The 13,876-nt window shown below is 42.8% G+C and overlaps 2 protein-coding genes across 5 annotated transcripts in view; one reads left to right on the top strand and one right to left on the bottom strand.

Moving 5' to 3' along the window:
* Positions 1–6,881, top strand: part of ergic3 (ERGIC and golgi 3) — a 20,575-nt gene extending 13,694 nt beyond the window's left edge. For all 4 annotated transcript variants that reach the window (XM_027279677.1, XM_027279680.1, XM_027279679.1 and 1 more), the window contains 5 exons: positions 289–385; positions 4,722–4,786; positions 4,870–5,006; positions 5,695–5,750; positions 5,834–6,881. In XM_027279677.1, coding sequence (XP_027135478.1) covers positions 289–385; positions 4,722–4,786; positions 4,870–5,006; positions 5,695–5,750; positions 5,834–5,913 — 435 coding nt within the window. In that variant the 3' untranslated portion in view covers positions 5,914–6,881. The remainder of the gene's footprint in view (positions 1–288; positions 386–4,721; positions 4,787–4,869; positions 5,007–5,694; positions 5,751–5,833) is intronic.
* Positions 716–3,307, bottom strand: romo1 (reactive oxygen species modulator 1). The gene is made up of 3 exons (XM_019257586.2): positions 3,112–3,307; positions 1,057–1,187; positions 716–978 (listed from the first exon to the last, which is right to left on the bottom strand). The coding sequence occupies exons 2-3, from the start codon at positions 1,185–1,187 to the stop codon at positions 870–872; spliced, it is 240 nt and encodes a 79-aa protein (XP_019113131.1). The 5' UTR covers positions 3,112–3,307; the 3' UTR covers positions 716–869.
* Positions 6,882–13,876: the final 6,995 nt, after the last annotated feature.

Genomic DNA, 13,876 nt, shown 5'->3' with positions numbered 1-13,876 from the left:
ACGACCTGCAGAGCTTCGGCTTAGACAACGTGAGTAACTCTGATGAAACTTACTGTGTCTGAATGTGAATATTAATAAAGTGTCTCTAAAAAACTTGAGCTGACTGTAAAATAATACTGAGTAATTTTATGCTGTGCAGAGAGATCTATTACTAAGAATTTGAGCTATTTTTAATCAATACCCAATTAGAAATATATGAATTTATATAAAATCACACTTCCTTTGACATTTTTAATGGACCTGTGCAGCTTGTTGCTGAAGTCTGTCACTTCTAATCCGTCTCTGCAGATAAACATGACCCATCTGATAAAACACCTGTCGTTCGGTAAAGACTACCCCGGCATCATCAACCCTCTGGACGACACGGACGTCACGGCACCACAGGGTCAGTCTCTTTACTGCTTTTAAACACGACGCTCGCAGCATGAAGGTTTTCTTACAGCACACAGTGAATTCACGACCGTTCGGACTGTTATCAGGCGTGTATCTAGCCAGTGATATGAAAGTCGTGGAGGCAATGAATGCACATTTGCATCAGACCATGTAAACTACAGATCTGCTTCCACATGAGTCACTAAAGTGCCACATTCATCTGCAGCTGTTTATTAAATATGTGAAGTTACTGGTCCGGCTTCTCGTGAGTGAGTTGATGTTTTCTGGTCTGGAGAGCTCCGTGCCTGCTGCAGCATCACAAAGTGAAACACTCTGAACACCGTTTGACAGATTTCGACTTTTATTGACAAAACTATACTGCCGGTCGAGCGCGTGACGGCGCCGAGCGGGCGGAGAGCTGAGGAGATCGGAGTCACTGGAAGAGTCCCATAGCTGTGGAGTTGAGTTCTGGAGGTGGTGGTCGCTCCTCGTCTTCCTCAGCAGCGGATGCCCATACCGATGGCCATGAACGTGCCGAACGTCCCCCCGCTCTGCATCATGGTCTTCCCTACTCCTCCCATCAGCTCCCTGCCGCGCATGCCGATCCTGGAGACAGTTTTTAGTTTGTGTGAAGTGAAGCAGGCAGTAATCTGCATTAAGGTCTAACAGGTGTATTTAGTTTACCTGAGACAGGAGAAAGTGCCAAACATGGCGCCGGCAGCCATTCCTACTGCAAACCCCATCATGAAGCCCATCTTGACCCGGTCAAAACAGCTGGGCTGGGTCTGGCCGTACGGACCTACAGCCACTGGCATCTGGACAGGAGAGATCAGAGCGGAGACACACGGGTCAGCGGATAACGGGTTCATGCTGAAGCTTCATCGCTGAAGAAACTGAAACACGATCTGTGGTGACGCGAGCCGGATCACGATTCACGACTTCATCCCGAGGCTGTCGGACCTTACAGCTGTTATCAGTGCCCGCATGAGTTCGATCACATCATGACGGGGTCGTGAAATGTTGCAGCATCAGTGAACACAGCACTGTCTCGTTTTTAACACTAACAAAGACACAATGCTGCATGTGCCTGTTAGAGACGGCGAGACGGGAGCTTTAGTGTGAAATATTTATCATTTTTTTAGTTTTCTGAGGTGAGCTGGAGCTTTTTAAACACCAGACACGATGAGCATCATCTGCTTTTTCATTTTTACGTTTCACTGAGGAGGACGAGTGTCAAAATACATCGAGAACACTGAAATTAAATTATTTTTTTAAATGTTTGTTCCACTCGCGTTCACACTAAAACCTCCCAGAGTTAAATCAGTGTGTAGTTTTTCGGACACACTTCAGCTTTACACACTTTTGAGTTACTTTTTCAAACTGTAATCTGTCTCTGGATTTTGTAGCCTCCTAAAAATCAGACAGCTGACTAGGCCTGTGTTGAAAAAAATAGATTTTCCGATTCTGAATCGATTTGCTTAAGATCGATTTAATTAGATTATAATTTTAATACATTTTCTCCCGGTGAACTGAACTGTCATTGAATTAAACAGGCGTGCACCGTGTTTAAACTACACACATGCGAGGTGCGTTCAGTGGCCGTCGGAATGACCATGATGCGTTCACGAACGTGGGAAATATAATAAAACTACAGACAAAAGAAAACTTAAGGAAAACTCTACAACTACCAGCCACTTCTGTACGTTCTCTTAAAATAACCGAGGCGATCGCGGGTCACATTTGCAAAGATATGTGCCGTATTCCGTCGTTGAAAACGAAGGGCTTCAGGCGAACAAAAAAAAAAGGTTTTAATAACACTAATGCGAATCGAGATCGGATTATGATAATCGATTATCAGTCTTGAGAATCGGAATCGTATCGATTCTCGGAATTTGAATCGATCCTTGGAATTTGAATCGATTACCGGAATCGTATCGATTCTCGGAATTTGAAATCGGTTACCGGAATCGTATCGATTCTCGGAATTTGAATCGATTCGATTCCCGAAATTTGAATCGATTACCGGAATCGTATCGATTCTCGGAATTTGAATCGATTACCGGAATCGTATCGATTCACGGAATTTGAATCGATTCCAAGAATCGATTCCCAGCCTTACAGCTGACCTCTGAACTGTTCTTAATAAGTTCCCTGTGGTTATTTAAAGGTTACTTCTGTATAACTCAGTGCTGTACACACTGAAAGTTAACTAGTATGTACTTGTATTGTTTTGGTTTAAACATGTTGCAGCTTAGCTTCCTATGAATCAGACCTTTGACCTTTGCTGTATTTATTATGTTCTTTACAGGTTATTTAAAGGTTCTTTAAAGGTTACTCAGCTGGTAATCCACGACAGATATTTGACATTCGGCATTAATCAGCTGACTGACGTTAATCACGATTTAAGTCGTGTCATTAAGCCTTTAATCGATTAGCTCCGTCGGCTAGGCTAGGCTAACGTTAGCTCGCTGCCTTGTTTTAAACCGAGTTAAATTAACGATTCATCGATTAATCGATTAGTTTTTAAACTGCAGGCTCTGAGCTGTGACCGAGCAGCAGCAAACATTCAGTTTAAACTGGATTTAAATCCACAGGGGACGGTTTGTTGTGCTAACTTAGCTTAGCGTGCTAACTTAGCTTAGCGTGCTAACTTAGCTTAGCGTGCTAACATGGCCTTGACAGGTAAACACGCCGCGTGCGCTCGCGCTCTCACCGCGTGCACATTAACGGATGACTCACCTTGATCCGCGTGTGTGTGTGTGTGTGAGAGTTAAAGTGTGTGTTCTGTCTCCGGACCGAGTCTCGTTGTTTTTTTATCGGAGCTCAAGCTGCGTTCACGCCGAGCAGCACAGCTCCATAACCGGGGAGAGAGGGAGGGAGGAGGCCGAGGAGGGCGACTCAAGAGCGGACACAGCCGAGGAGGAGGCGGCGGACAGCGACACCCAGCGGCCACAGAGAAAATGAGTCGGGTCAATGGGTTGTTATTGTTCAAAATCTTTAAAATTAAAAGTTTAAATATTTTCATATTCCAGGTATTCCTCATAAAACATGTTTGTGACATGAGGCCATCTGCATTTTTATTTAATTTTTTCATTAATTTTAAGAAATTGCAGTTTTTTGTATCACTACCCCATTCATTAATTTTAAGAAATTGCAGTTTTTTGTATCACTACCCCACTCAATGACCCCAATTAAAATCAATGCGTTTTTGCAATAAACGTAAGACGTTTCTTTAATTTTGGTTAGAGATGATATATTTTGTTCAACAAAAAGAGTCATTTTCATTTTTGACATGTTCATTTTTCACTTTTTATTCACATTTTACCACATAACAATCAATCAATCAGGTATCAAAACATATTTGTGTGTCCCTGTGTAGTCTGTTTGACTCTATGGAGGACGAACAGAGAACATTCAATAGGTCTGGGGGCCATAACACTGTCCACACATATGTTCACACACACAAACATCTTCTCTCTTCTCACTGTGTGCAGCTGTCACAAACTACTGGCTCTTGGCTGTGACCATTGCACAAAGTGGTACTGCGTTTCCAGAAGCAGTTGGCGGCTTTGCGATCTTTATTTGTTGGGTATTGGTAGGTCATGCATCCAAAGGTTAAGAAGTGAACCTGTGCTAATCTGTACAAATGGAACAGAAAGATGGAAATAAAAGTTTGAAAGAATAAAGGACTGTGTGCAGTTAAACGAGGCTGTAAACAGATGAATGAAAGTTACAGCATGTAGCGGAGGTCAGAAATGACAACGACAGAGAGTCCAGCAAAGAGTGCAAAGGTTTAATGTAATATTTAGATTTTAATCACGATACATTTATTACATCAAACCAAACATAAAGCGCCTAAAATGAACCTGCTTCATGTTTTCATTGACAGGAATATTTTTATTATTGAAGGAAATCTGGTGGAAACTGTCGACGTGTGACAAACAGAACTCTGTTTCATATATTTATCATGCCCTAACTGATGATAACACACATGTAACATTCATTTGATGTGTTAAATATCACAAATTATATAAACACTGAGCCCGGCTGGTTCTGCGCGGAGCGCCCGCTGGTCCAGGAGTCCGTGGTGCTGATGAGAGCTCAGCGAACAATCAGAGTGGCGTCACCGCTGTACTCGTTAGACACATTTTAGTTTTCTTATGAGGTAAACTGAGTAACACCATGTGACGTAGGTCTATAAATGAAATTAAAAAGCTTGAATCATGCAGCAGTAGATCCTGAGACGTGCTCAAGCTTCAGTTTTATTCGATTAAATGAACGTCAGTGATAACTCTGACCGTCTGCATTCATGCTTTAGTTGACCGCGGATGTGCTTTCTCTCCCCACAGCATCGATGATGTACCAGTATTTCGTGAAAATCGTTCCCACCATCTACGTGAAAACCGACGGAGAGGTGAGTTTATTTTACATTCGATAGGAAACTAGACCAGACGGGAGACGAACTGACAAACTTCATTTGTCGTTTTCTGTTTGCAGGTGGTGAAGACAAACCAGTTTTCAGTCACCAGGCATGAGAAAGTGGCCAACGGGCTAATAGGAGACCAGGGGCTGCCGGGCGTGTTCGTGTTATACGAACTGTCGCCCATGATGGTTAAATTCACAGAGAAACACAGGTATCATCATCACCGTCACTAATTCTATAGAGTAGAAGCTGATCAAATTTAAATGACCTGCTCGGCATGGATCGTCCAGTAGTCCGAGGGTCATCGGTTCGATTCCCAGCTCAAAAAAAAACTTTGAGCGGTTGGTAGAGCAGAAAAGTCCACCAACCATTATCAGATAGATTAAGAAGAGCTTGAGATATTCAGATATTAAAATCCAGTATTGATTGTTGCAAAATTCTGGGAATTTTCAAAGTGGGGTGGAAACTTTTCATTGGGAATAAACTGAGAATTTAGAAAAATTGAAGGCCTTTAACAGAAAACTTAAATATATAGTTGGGGGGAAAATATATTTTAGCATAATCTACCAATTTACCCATAAATTTCCATAATTCCCATGTAGTTTCTGATTTGGAATATTTCCAAACTTCCTGAGCTTAACTTTCTGGAAAGTTTCCAGAAATGTCCGCCCCTTTACAACCTTAATAAAATGACATTTCAGGCTAATAAAATGGTTCAACCGGATGAAAAATAAATGAGGAATTGGCGAGTTCCTCACTGCAGGGTCTGATTTTAAAGAAGCAGACACTAAATTAATAAAAACAGTAAGATTATTAAAAGAGCGTAACATTTAAATCGAAATCTTCCAGCTTTTTAAATCTTGTCGATGAATTACCGCCTCCTCTCTCTCTCTGTTCAGATCGTTCACACACTTCCTAACGGGAGTGTGCGCCATCATCGGAGGCGTGTTTACAGGTCAGTCATCCATCGTTACCTGATGAATCCACAGCAGCTTAACGTGAAACATGACGTGAATCTTCTGTTTTTTTCTGCCGCAGTGGCCGGTCTGATCGACTCGCTCATCTACCACTCAGCTCGGGTCATCCAGAAGAAGATAGAGCTGGGCAAGGCGTCCTAACACCCACCTAACTGCCCCCTCCCCGCCGCCGCCGCCGGCCTCCACGGTGCAACACAGACCAAGACACGGACAGAGACAGAAAGAAGGTGGACGGACAGACGGACAGACGGGAGGAGAAGTTTGTTGTCTTTCTGTCAGAAATCCAGAGAGAGGCTTTAAATCTGTTTGTGTTTTGTTGTGGAGAAGCACTGGAGATGAACTTTTTTTTTATTATTTTGATCTCCACTGTTAAATTCGATGCCAACTGGACTTTTTGAGATTGAACTCGAGCGGAGAAGAGAAGACGCCTCATCGATTCAGACCTTCCTTCCCTTTTCTTCTGTTCACGCTCGCCACACTGAATGTTGTTCACAGGATCTTTGGTCCAGCGTGGAGGTGTTTGAAGGAAAACGTTCTCTTCTCACTCATCTCATGAAACCTGAGCTGCTCCATGGAGAAATGTTCAGCAGGATGACACGACAGGAAAAATATGTACATATATGTTTCTATATACTTCACTTCCTCCCTCCTTATTGGCCGCTGAGTTAAAACTAAGAATACTGTCGTCATTTTCTTGATCAATCGATCAGAAAATGTTTAAAAAATGTTGATCAAAGCCAAATGTGACGTGCTCAGATGTTTTCTTCACGTTTAAGAAGCTGACAGAGAATTTAGACATTTACCACGATCAAAGAGCTGCCGGGTAATTTAATGGATGACAATTAATCGTCTAATCGTTGCAGCTCTAGTTGTTTCCGTGAGTGTGTGAGAGGGTCGTGAACTTCAGGCTTTGTGAGTAGTTGAAACATTTTGGGTGACGCGTTCGTTTAAAGATCCTCGACACAAACTGATTCAACGACACCGCACGGGAAGATTTGTGTCCTCGCTTCGTGTGTGTGTGTGTCAGGTCTGTCCAAGACACACACACACACACACACACACACACACACACACAGCGGCTTTAAAGACAAATTGACTTGATGTAATCAGAATGGAAGTGTGAAGGTTTCTGTCAACAGATGCAGCAGCAGCTTTAACTTCACCTCCTGGGATTGGAAAAAAAAAAAAAATCACTGTAGCCTCCTCTCTCCTCTCCTCCCCTCCTCTCCTCTCCTCTCCTCTTCCCTCCTCTCCTCTCCTCTCTCCTCTTTCCTCTCTCCTCTCTCCTCTTTCCACTCTCCTCTCCTCTTCCCCCCTCTCCTCTCCTCTCTCCTCTTTCCTCTTTCCTCTCTCGTCTCCTCTCCTCTTTCCTCTCTCCTCTCTCCTCTTTCCACTCTCCTCTCCTCTTCCCCCCTCTCCTCTCCTCTCTCCTCTTTCCTCTCTCGTCTCCTCTCCTCTTTCCTCTCTCGTCTCCTCTCCTCTTTCCACTCTCCTCTCCTCTTCCCCCCTCTCCTCTCCTCTCTCCTCTTTCCTCTCGTCTCCTCTCCTCTCTCCTCTTCCCCTCTCTCCTCTCCTCTCTTCCCTCTCTCCTCTCTCCTCTTCCCCTCTCTCCTCTCTTCCCTCTCTCCTCTCTCCTCTTCCCCTCTCTCCCCTCTCTCCTCTCTCGTCTCCTCTCTCCTCTTCCCCTCTCTCTCCTCTCTCTCCTCTTTCCTCTCTCCTCTCTCCTCTCCTCAACTCCCTCCCCTCCCCTCTCTCTCCTCTCTCCTCTCTCCTCTGCACATTGAAAAGCAGATTCAGGCGAAATCGACCCTTTCAACCGTCGACACGATCACGCGGCGATCCGAGAAACGACCGATATGATTTTACCTCTTTCTAGTTTAGTTTGTGTAAATACTGTACAGACACATCCGACCACTGCCTCAGAGAAACGGAGGGAAACGACTAAACACGAGATCGAGCGTTGCACCGCGTCAGTGTTGAAGGAACACGTTCAAACTAAGTAGAGATGAAGATGAAGAAGATGTTTTCTGTAGGTGAAGGGCTGCTTCTCTTTCTGTTCTGTGGGGTAACAGAACACTATCTGCCCTTTTCGACTGCTTCTGTTTTTTGTTTATTTTTTGGAGTTTGGGGATGTTATAAAAAGGAGCAGAACACGAGCAGTTTGATGATCATCTTTCCTTTTAAAAAACGTATTCCCATCCAGAAACTGTCCGTTAATGACGGGCTCTGTCAGGAAGCTGCAGACCGCAGGAAGACAGACGGCGTGTAAAAGAACGATTCTGACTTTATTCCTGACTCACGTGTTGAGTCACCATATGAGAGCCAGATGTTTCTGCCGGTTTGATCTTTCGCCTCTTTCTTTCTCTCTCTGTTTATTTTCAGCCCGTTTTCCGCCGTCCTGAGTGTTAGACAGACAGAAACAGACTCGTCGGAGTAAGATTGTGGTTAAAAGGAATTTTTCTGAAAAGGCTGCGCTGATGTTTGGCTCGGTTTGGACCGTCAGCTACAAATCAGGGATTATTTACATCACTCACAAAGACTGGCTGTGAGCAAGACTGGAACTGTTGATGTGTTTAAGGAGGACTGCTAATCCAAATCTCAGAATTTATCGTCTAATAAGTCTCGCAGGATGTCAACTCTCAGACGCTGAGTTGAGTAGCTCGAGATCCTGAAGGTGCCATCGTGTGTCCGACACCAAACGCCACAGGTGCTCTGCAGCAAGTTATTTTATTGTGCGTTGATTTGTTACTTTCAAAATCAGTTAATCATTCGGTTTATGAAAAGCCCCTCACGAGCTCCAAGAACCTTCATATTTCTTGTTTCGTCTGACCAACTGCACAAAACCCAAAAAACAGAAAATCTTCACAGCGAGAGACAAAAAGTGAATATTCAGAAAAGTTGTCGACAACATCCATCGCACAAGTCTCCGCTCCTCCAGATTAAAAGTTTCCGATGTTGCTTTTTTATATTTAATCACTAAATGATCACCGTCATCTTCAGACGTCACGCCGAAGCAATCAACAACATTAGTCCTTCTAGTCCTTGTTTCACCACGTGACGCTTTGAGTTAATCGTAATCATTTCATGGTGATGTTCAGATTGGAGGTGATGATCTGAATCCACAAATCATCCGTCAGTTGTAAACTCACGATGTTGCTCCTGGTTCTTCTGTTTCTGTCTGTCCGTAAACAAACGATCGATTAATGAAATGAACGAAACTTTCTGCACAACGAAAGGTTTTGTCTCTGTACACAGTGATTGGAATATGTCACAGGAGACCGTGCAGCGTCTTTTTATTTCTTTTTAAATTTCAACGACACTGAAAGTGTTTGACTGTGATTCAGACAAACCGTCTGTGACCAGCAGTTCAAAGTATTTCAGACACACTGAGGATCATAAATATGAAAAACTGTTCAAAGAACATCTGGATGAAGTCTGATCATGAAGGTTGTTGATGGTTTGTTGTTGCACCTTTTAACATCTAAATCAGGGGCAGGGGTTGTGTGTGTGTGTGGGTGTGTGTGTGTGTGTGGGTGGGTGTGTGTTCTGATGCTAGGTGATGTGTGTGTGTGTGTGTGGATGAGTGTGTGAGAGAAATGTATTTATATTTTGATTGTCCTCAAACAGTTTTTAAAATGACAAAATAAATGTTAAATACACCAGCTTCAACTGTCTGCTGCTCGTTCATTTCATTGATGAAGAAGATCGTCTCCTCACGAGATGCAGAATATATTCTGTGTGTGCGCTTTGGAAGAACTTGACTTGAGAACATTTATTTAGACGTCAATATAAAAATATTCGCATCATCTCAACACACCGGTCGACCTACAAACTCCTCCATCTCCCTCATCCTTCATCACCTCAACTAAATATATATTTTCTTTTCTTAATGTCAGGGAGATTTAAATTATAATAATAATAATATTTATTACTTGTTGTGTGATGACTGTGTGAGAGCAGCAGTTATCAGATGAGCATCAGAGCTGAGACACTGAGGATGCTCGACAGTCAAAACATCAAAAACAAATAACTGAGTCACTGTGTGTGTGTGTGTGTGTGTGTGTGTGAGTGAGTGATGGTGACGTGACTTTGACTCAAACTTTGAGTCCATTCCAGCTTTTCATGACAAAGAAACCGGATTCACAAAAATACACAGACAGTCAAAACTTCTTCCTGTCTCACGTGTCAGGAAGGAGACACACACCGTTAGAGCAGGAAGTGGACGGCTGCAGACGTCACTACTTATTTTTTAATGTTATTAATTTTTATGTTATAATTATTTTCTGCTCTTTAATAATTTAAAAGGTCTCGTTTCTTTGTTGAAGAGCAGAAGTTACATCTGTCAGCCACTAGATGGCGATGACGACCAAATTCTTTAAAGTTCTTACTATTATCCACACACACACACACACACACACACACACACACACACACAGTGAACAGAGCATCTGAATGAAATTACAGCCGGCTTGAGTAACTTCCTGTGGGTGTGCATATGTGTGTGTGTGTGTGTCAGAGCCACGCAGGGCTGAGCAGTCCAGCACCAGAGTCCACAGAGAATAGTTTTATACTGGAAATCTAATTATCCGTCTGGGGCGTAGTGCTCTGTATCTGTGCCATCATCATCATCATCATCATCATCATCATCGGGTTCATGAGTTCTCAGTTGTTGGGTGATGACCCCCATGGGGGGGTTCACTTCAAACGCAGACAGGGTCGTGGAAGATTTCAATCACTGACACACACACACGTACAGATATCTGCGTCACACGTTGACGTGGTTGTGGAATTATTGTATCTCGTAACATCCCGATCTTTAACTCAAGTAAAAGTCCAGAAGTATCGTCAACAAAATGTCCGTAAAGGATGAAAAGTTAAAGTGTCAGAAAGCCAAAACTCGAGCTGCACTGCATCACTCTCCACAAATCATCCAAATCCAAACACACCCCTCTTCATTCGGCGGTCCATTTAAGCTTGAAACATTTCCCGTCTCTCCCTCTGCTCTGTCGATGCCGCTGCATTCACCATCAGCTGTTCTTCAGCTCAACCCTCAACCCAGCCAAACCTGCAGACTTCAGGAGGATGAGGTCGGAGCCTAGACAGCAAACTCTAACTGTATTCTGCTGCTGCAAACATGGAGAACAAAGATGATCCAATACATGGAGATGTTTTGTCTGATGCTGATGGGGAGAAGAAACCCTGTGTGGGACGAGCAGCGTCCACCCCATGACAAAAAACTGTATCACCGATATGGATTCAGATGAAGACGTTTCTAATCTAGGAGGGATGAAGGGTAGATAAATGGAGGGTTAGGGATGAGAGGAGAAATCAGGGTTGTTGATGGACGGAGGAGTTCGGAGACGGACCGGTGTCGCCTGGTGGTGCGAAGACAGAAGCGAATCGAGAGGAGGTCAAAGAGAAAGAGAGACGACTGAAAACAGAGAGAGGTGGACGAAAGAAGAAAAAAATAAAATAGAAGTTTGGAGGTTTGGGATGTGAAAGTCAAAGAGGGATAAGGTGTGCTTAAATACTTGAGATGCGGAAATGAGATGATTCATGGTGCGGCCTTTGTTCCTGAACCAAGTTATAAAACTTCATATTCCAGTTTTTCACGCAACATGTGTGTTGAATTTTTCCAGACAGTTTGCATGAATAATAAAAGTTTCAGTTTAGCCTCCACAGTTTAAGATAATCTGGAAATTTGAAGGTTTTCTTGGATGTTTTTCCAGCGGATGACTGGGCTGTAGGAGATTCCCTGTGAAAATAGCGATGCACTTTCCCGTCATGAAGACGATGCATGAAATAGTTTAAAATGGAAATACTTCAGTAAAGCACCAGAAATGTGTCCCGAAGTTACCTTCCACCAAGCAGTCGCATTCATCAGCTTGTCAGTAAATGAGATAAAAGAATGGAGTGAAGTGTCGTGGAAATTTCAGCCACGAGCCAAAGAACGAATTATGTGTTCTGGTTCAGATCCAGGAATATTTTAATATCATGAAATCGACCATTTTGTAAATCTGTAAATCTCCCGTATCTAATGATTTCTTAGCACTCGCTCTTCTAGAGAGCTCATGTCTGTGATTTGCAGCTCTGAGTGTTTTATATTGTTGGAGCTCCACCCTGTTCTCTAGACAGTATCTGATAACTTTGTTAATATGCACATACAGAAAGTGTTTTTTTATCCACTTACCCGTACCTAAGGTCAGGGTCAGGCTCAGTGCATTGCCCCTGCTGTGTCTGTGGAGGTTCAGCGCTTTGTATATGAGCACTTATGGCACCGTGGATGTGAAACCAACCTCATAGTTCAGAGGTTATAATTTAAGATACAAAGAGCATAATGGTTTTTGGGTGAGGATTTAAAAAGTCTATAGTCTGGGGTTAGGGCGAGATTTGAGGTTTTGGTTTTTGTGTTTATTTCGGGGGGTTCTGCTGTTGGGTATGGAGTTAGGGGTTAAGGTTTAATTTGATGTTTAGGATTGTGGTTCATTGAGAGGATGCAGGATTTAGACTAAAGGTTACGGTTGAAGTCAAAGACGTTAACTTGAGGTCTGAGGTTTGCTCTGAAGGTGACATTTCTAACCTCTTTATACCGCGGAGATTCAGACACGGAGACTCCTGAAGTGTTGTAAGAAATGTTTAATTTAAATATAAATATATGGATGGAGGAGATGAGTCACAGCAAAATGAAACCAAACCACCAAACCTGGAGAAAGACTTGCACGTTCAGATTGAAGCGCTTCTTCAGCAGCATTGGACTCAGGTGTTCACAGTTGCACTAATGTGACGGCTCCACCCACATGATTACCTGCAACCATTATTGATACCAGGTGCTGTAAATACAAACTCAGATGTCTTTACCGTGATCTGTGGTCAAATGCTGGATCCTTTTACCTCCTCAGTTCTCTAAAAATCCTACAAATTAAAACACTTTTATTTGTTTTAAAAGAAGAAATAAGATTTTCTTGGAGATTTTGATGGTTTTAAAAGAAGAAATAAGATTTTCTTGGAGATTTTGATGAGAAGCATCAACACCACTCTCATGTCTGTATGTTAAATATGAAGATATGCAGCCAGCATAAAAACTGGTGCAGTTTTGGCCAAATGTAACAAAATCCAGACTTCTAAAGCTTCTAAACACGTGATATAAGTTGTTGGCTGAGCCAAAAGTGTGTCAGGGGTTCGAAGCCAGTTCAACATAGTGACACAGGACAGCAAATGCATCACGTTATGCACACTGGCACACTTACACAGAAGCTTACATTGTAAAAGAAGCAGCTGGTAAACAGTGGATACTTTTTTGAGCATCTCAGGATTCGATCGATTCGGTCCAGGAAGATTTCGAATGTCTAAAACAGCTGGATGATTAAATATTTCCATTCAAGCGAGCAGACAGCTGAACCGGACGTTAAGCTTCCTAAATAAAGCTGCTCATAGTAGCTTCATGTTTGTCCCACAAACATGAGGGTGGTATCAAGTTTCCTGTGTAACTTCCTGCAAGAAAGAAACAACATAATAAAAAGATAAATAAACATATTTTCTAAATTAGTGCAAGCTGCTGCTTTAAGCAGGGCCCCGAGCTAAGAAGGTTGGGAACCACACATGTAGATAACATATTCAGATACGGGTCCACATGGTTTTTGCAGATGAAAATAGGGTCTCATCTCTTTTTAGTTGTTATATTTCATCTTATAAAAGATGTTTCAGGGTCTCAAATGTTTTCTAAACATTACTACGAATCCAACCAGATATTAAATATCAGAGTTTTGATACTCTCTGCACCACTTTCCCTTTCAGTTTTCATTGACAGATGTTGAGTTTCATTCTGACTGAAGAGTTCATAGAGAGTACACCCCTAAAACACACACACACATATATACTATGATGTCCCCAGGCCTTAAGACTGTTTTGGCCTGCCTCTGTTTTCTTTCAGGTGGTGGTTTAGCACCTCCTACCTCATTGGTTGATCAATGTCACCTGCTTCCAGCGTTTATAGGCTGGGTCTATAAAGGTGGCTGCTCCTTGCCTCTTGTTTTGCTCTTGGTCTCTCTTGGAAGGCTGGCGCCGTTTAGGCTCCTGGGGGTTGCACTGGGTTTGGTTCGTATTA

The sequence above is a fragment of the Larimichthys crocea genome, chromosome VI (genome assembly GCF_000972845.2).
Source record: "Larimichthys crocea isolate SSNF chromosome VI, L_crocea_2.0, whole genome shotgun sequence".
NCBI classification, from domain to species: Eukaryota; Metazoa; Chordata; class Actinopteri; family Sciaenidae; genus Larimichthys; species Larimichthys crocea.
Note: the sequence above shows the minus strand (reverse complement) of the source record. Positions and strands in the feature narration are given on the sequence as shown.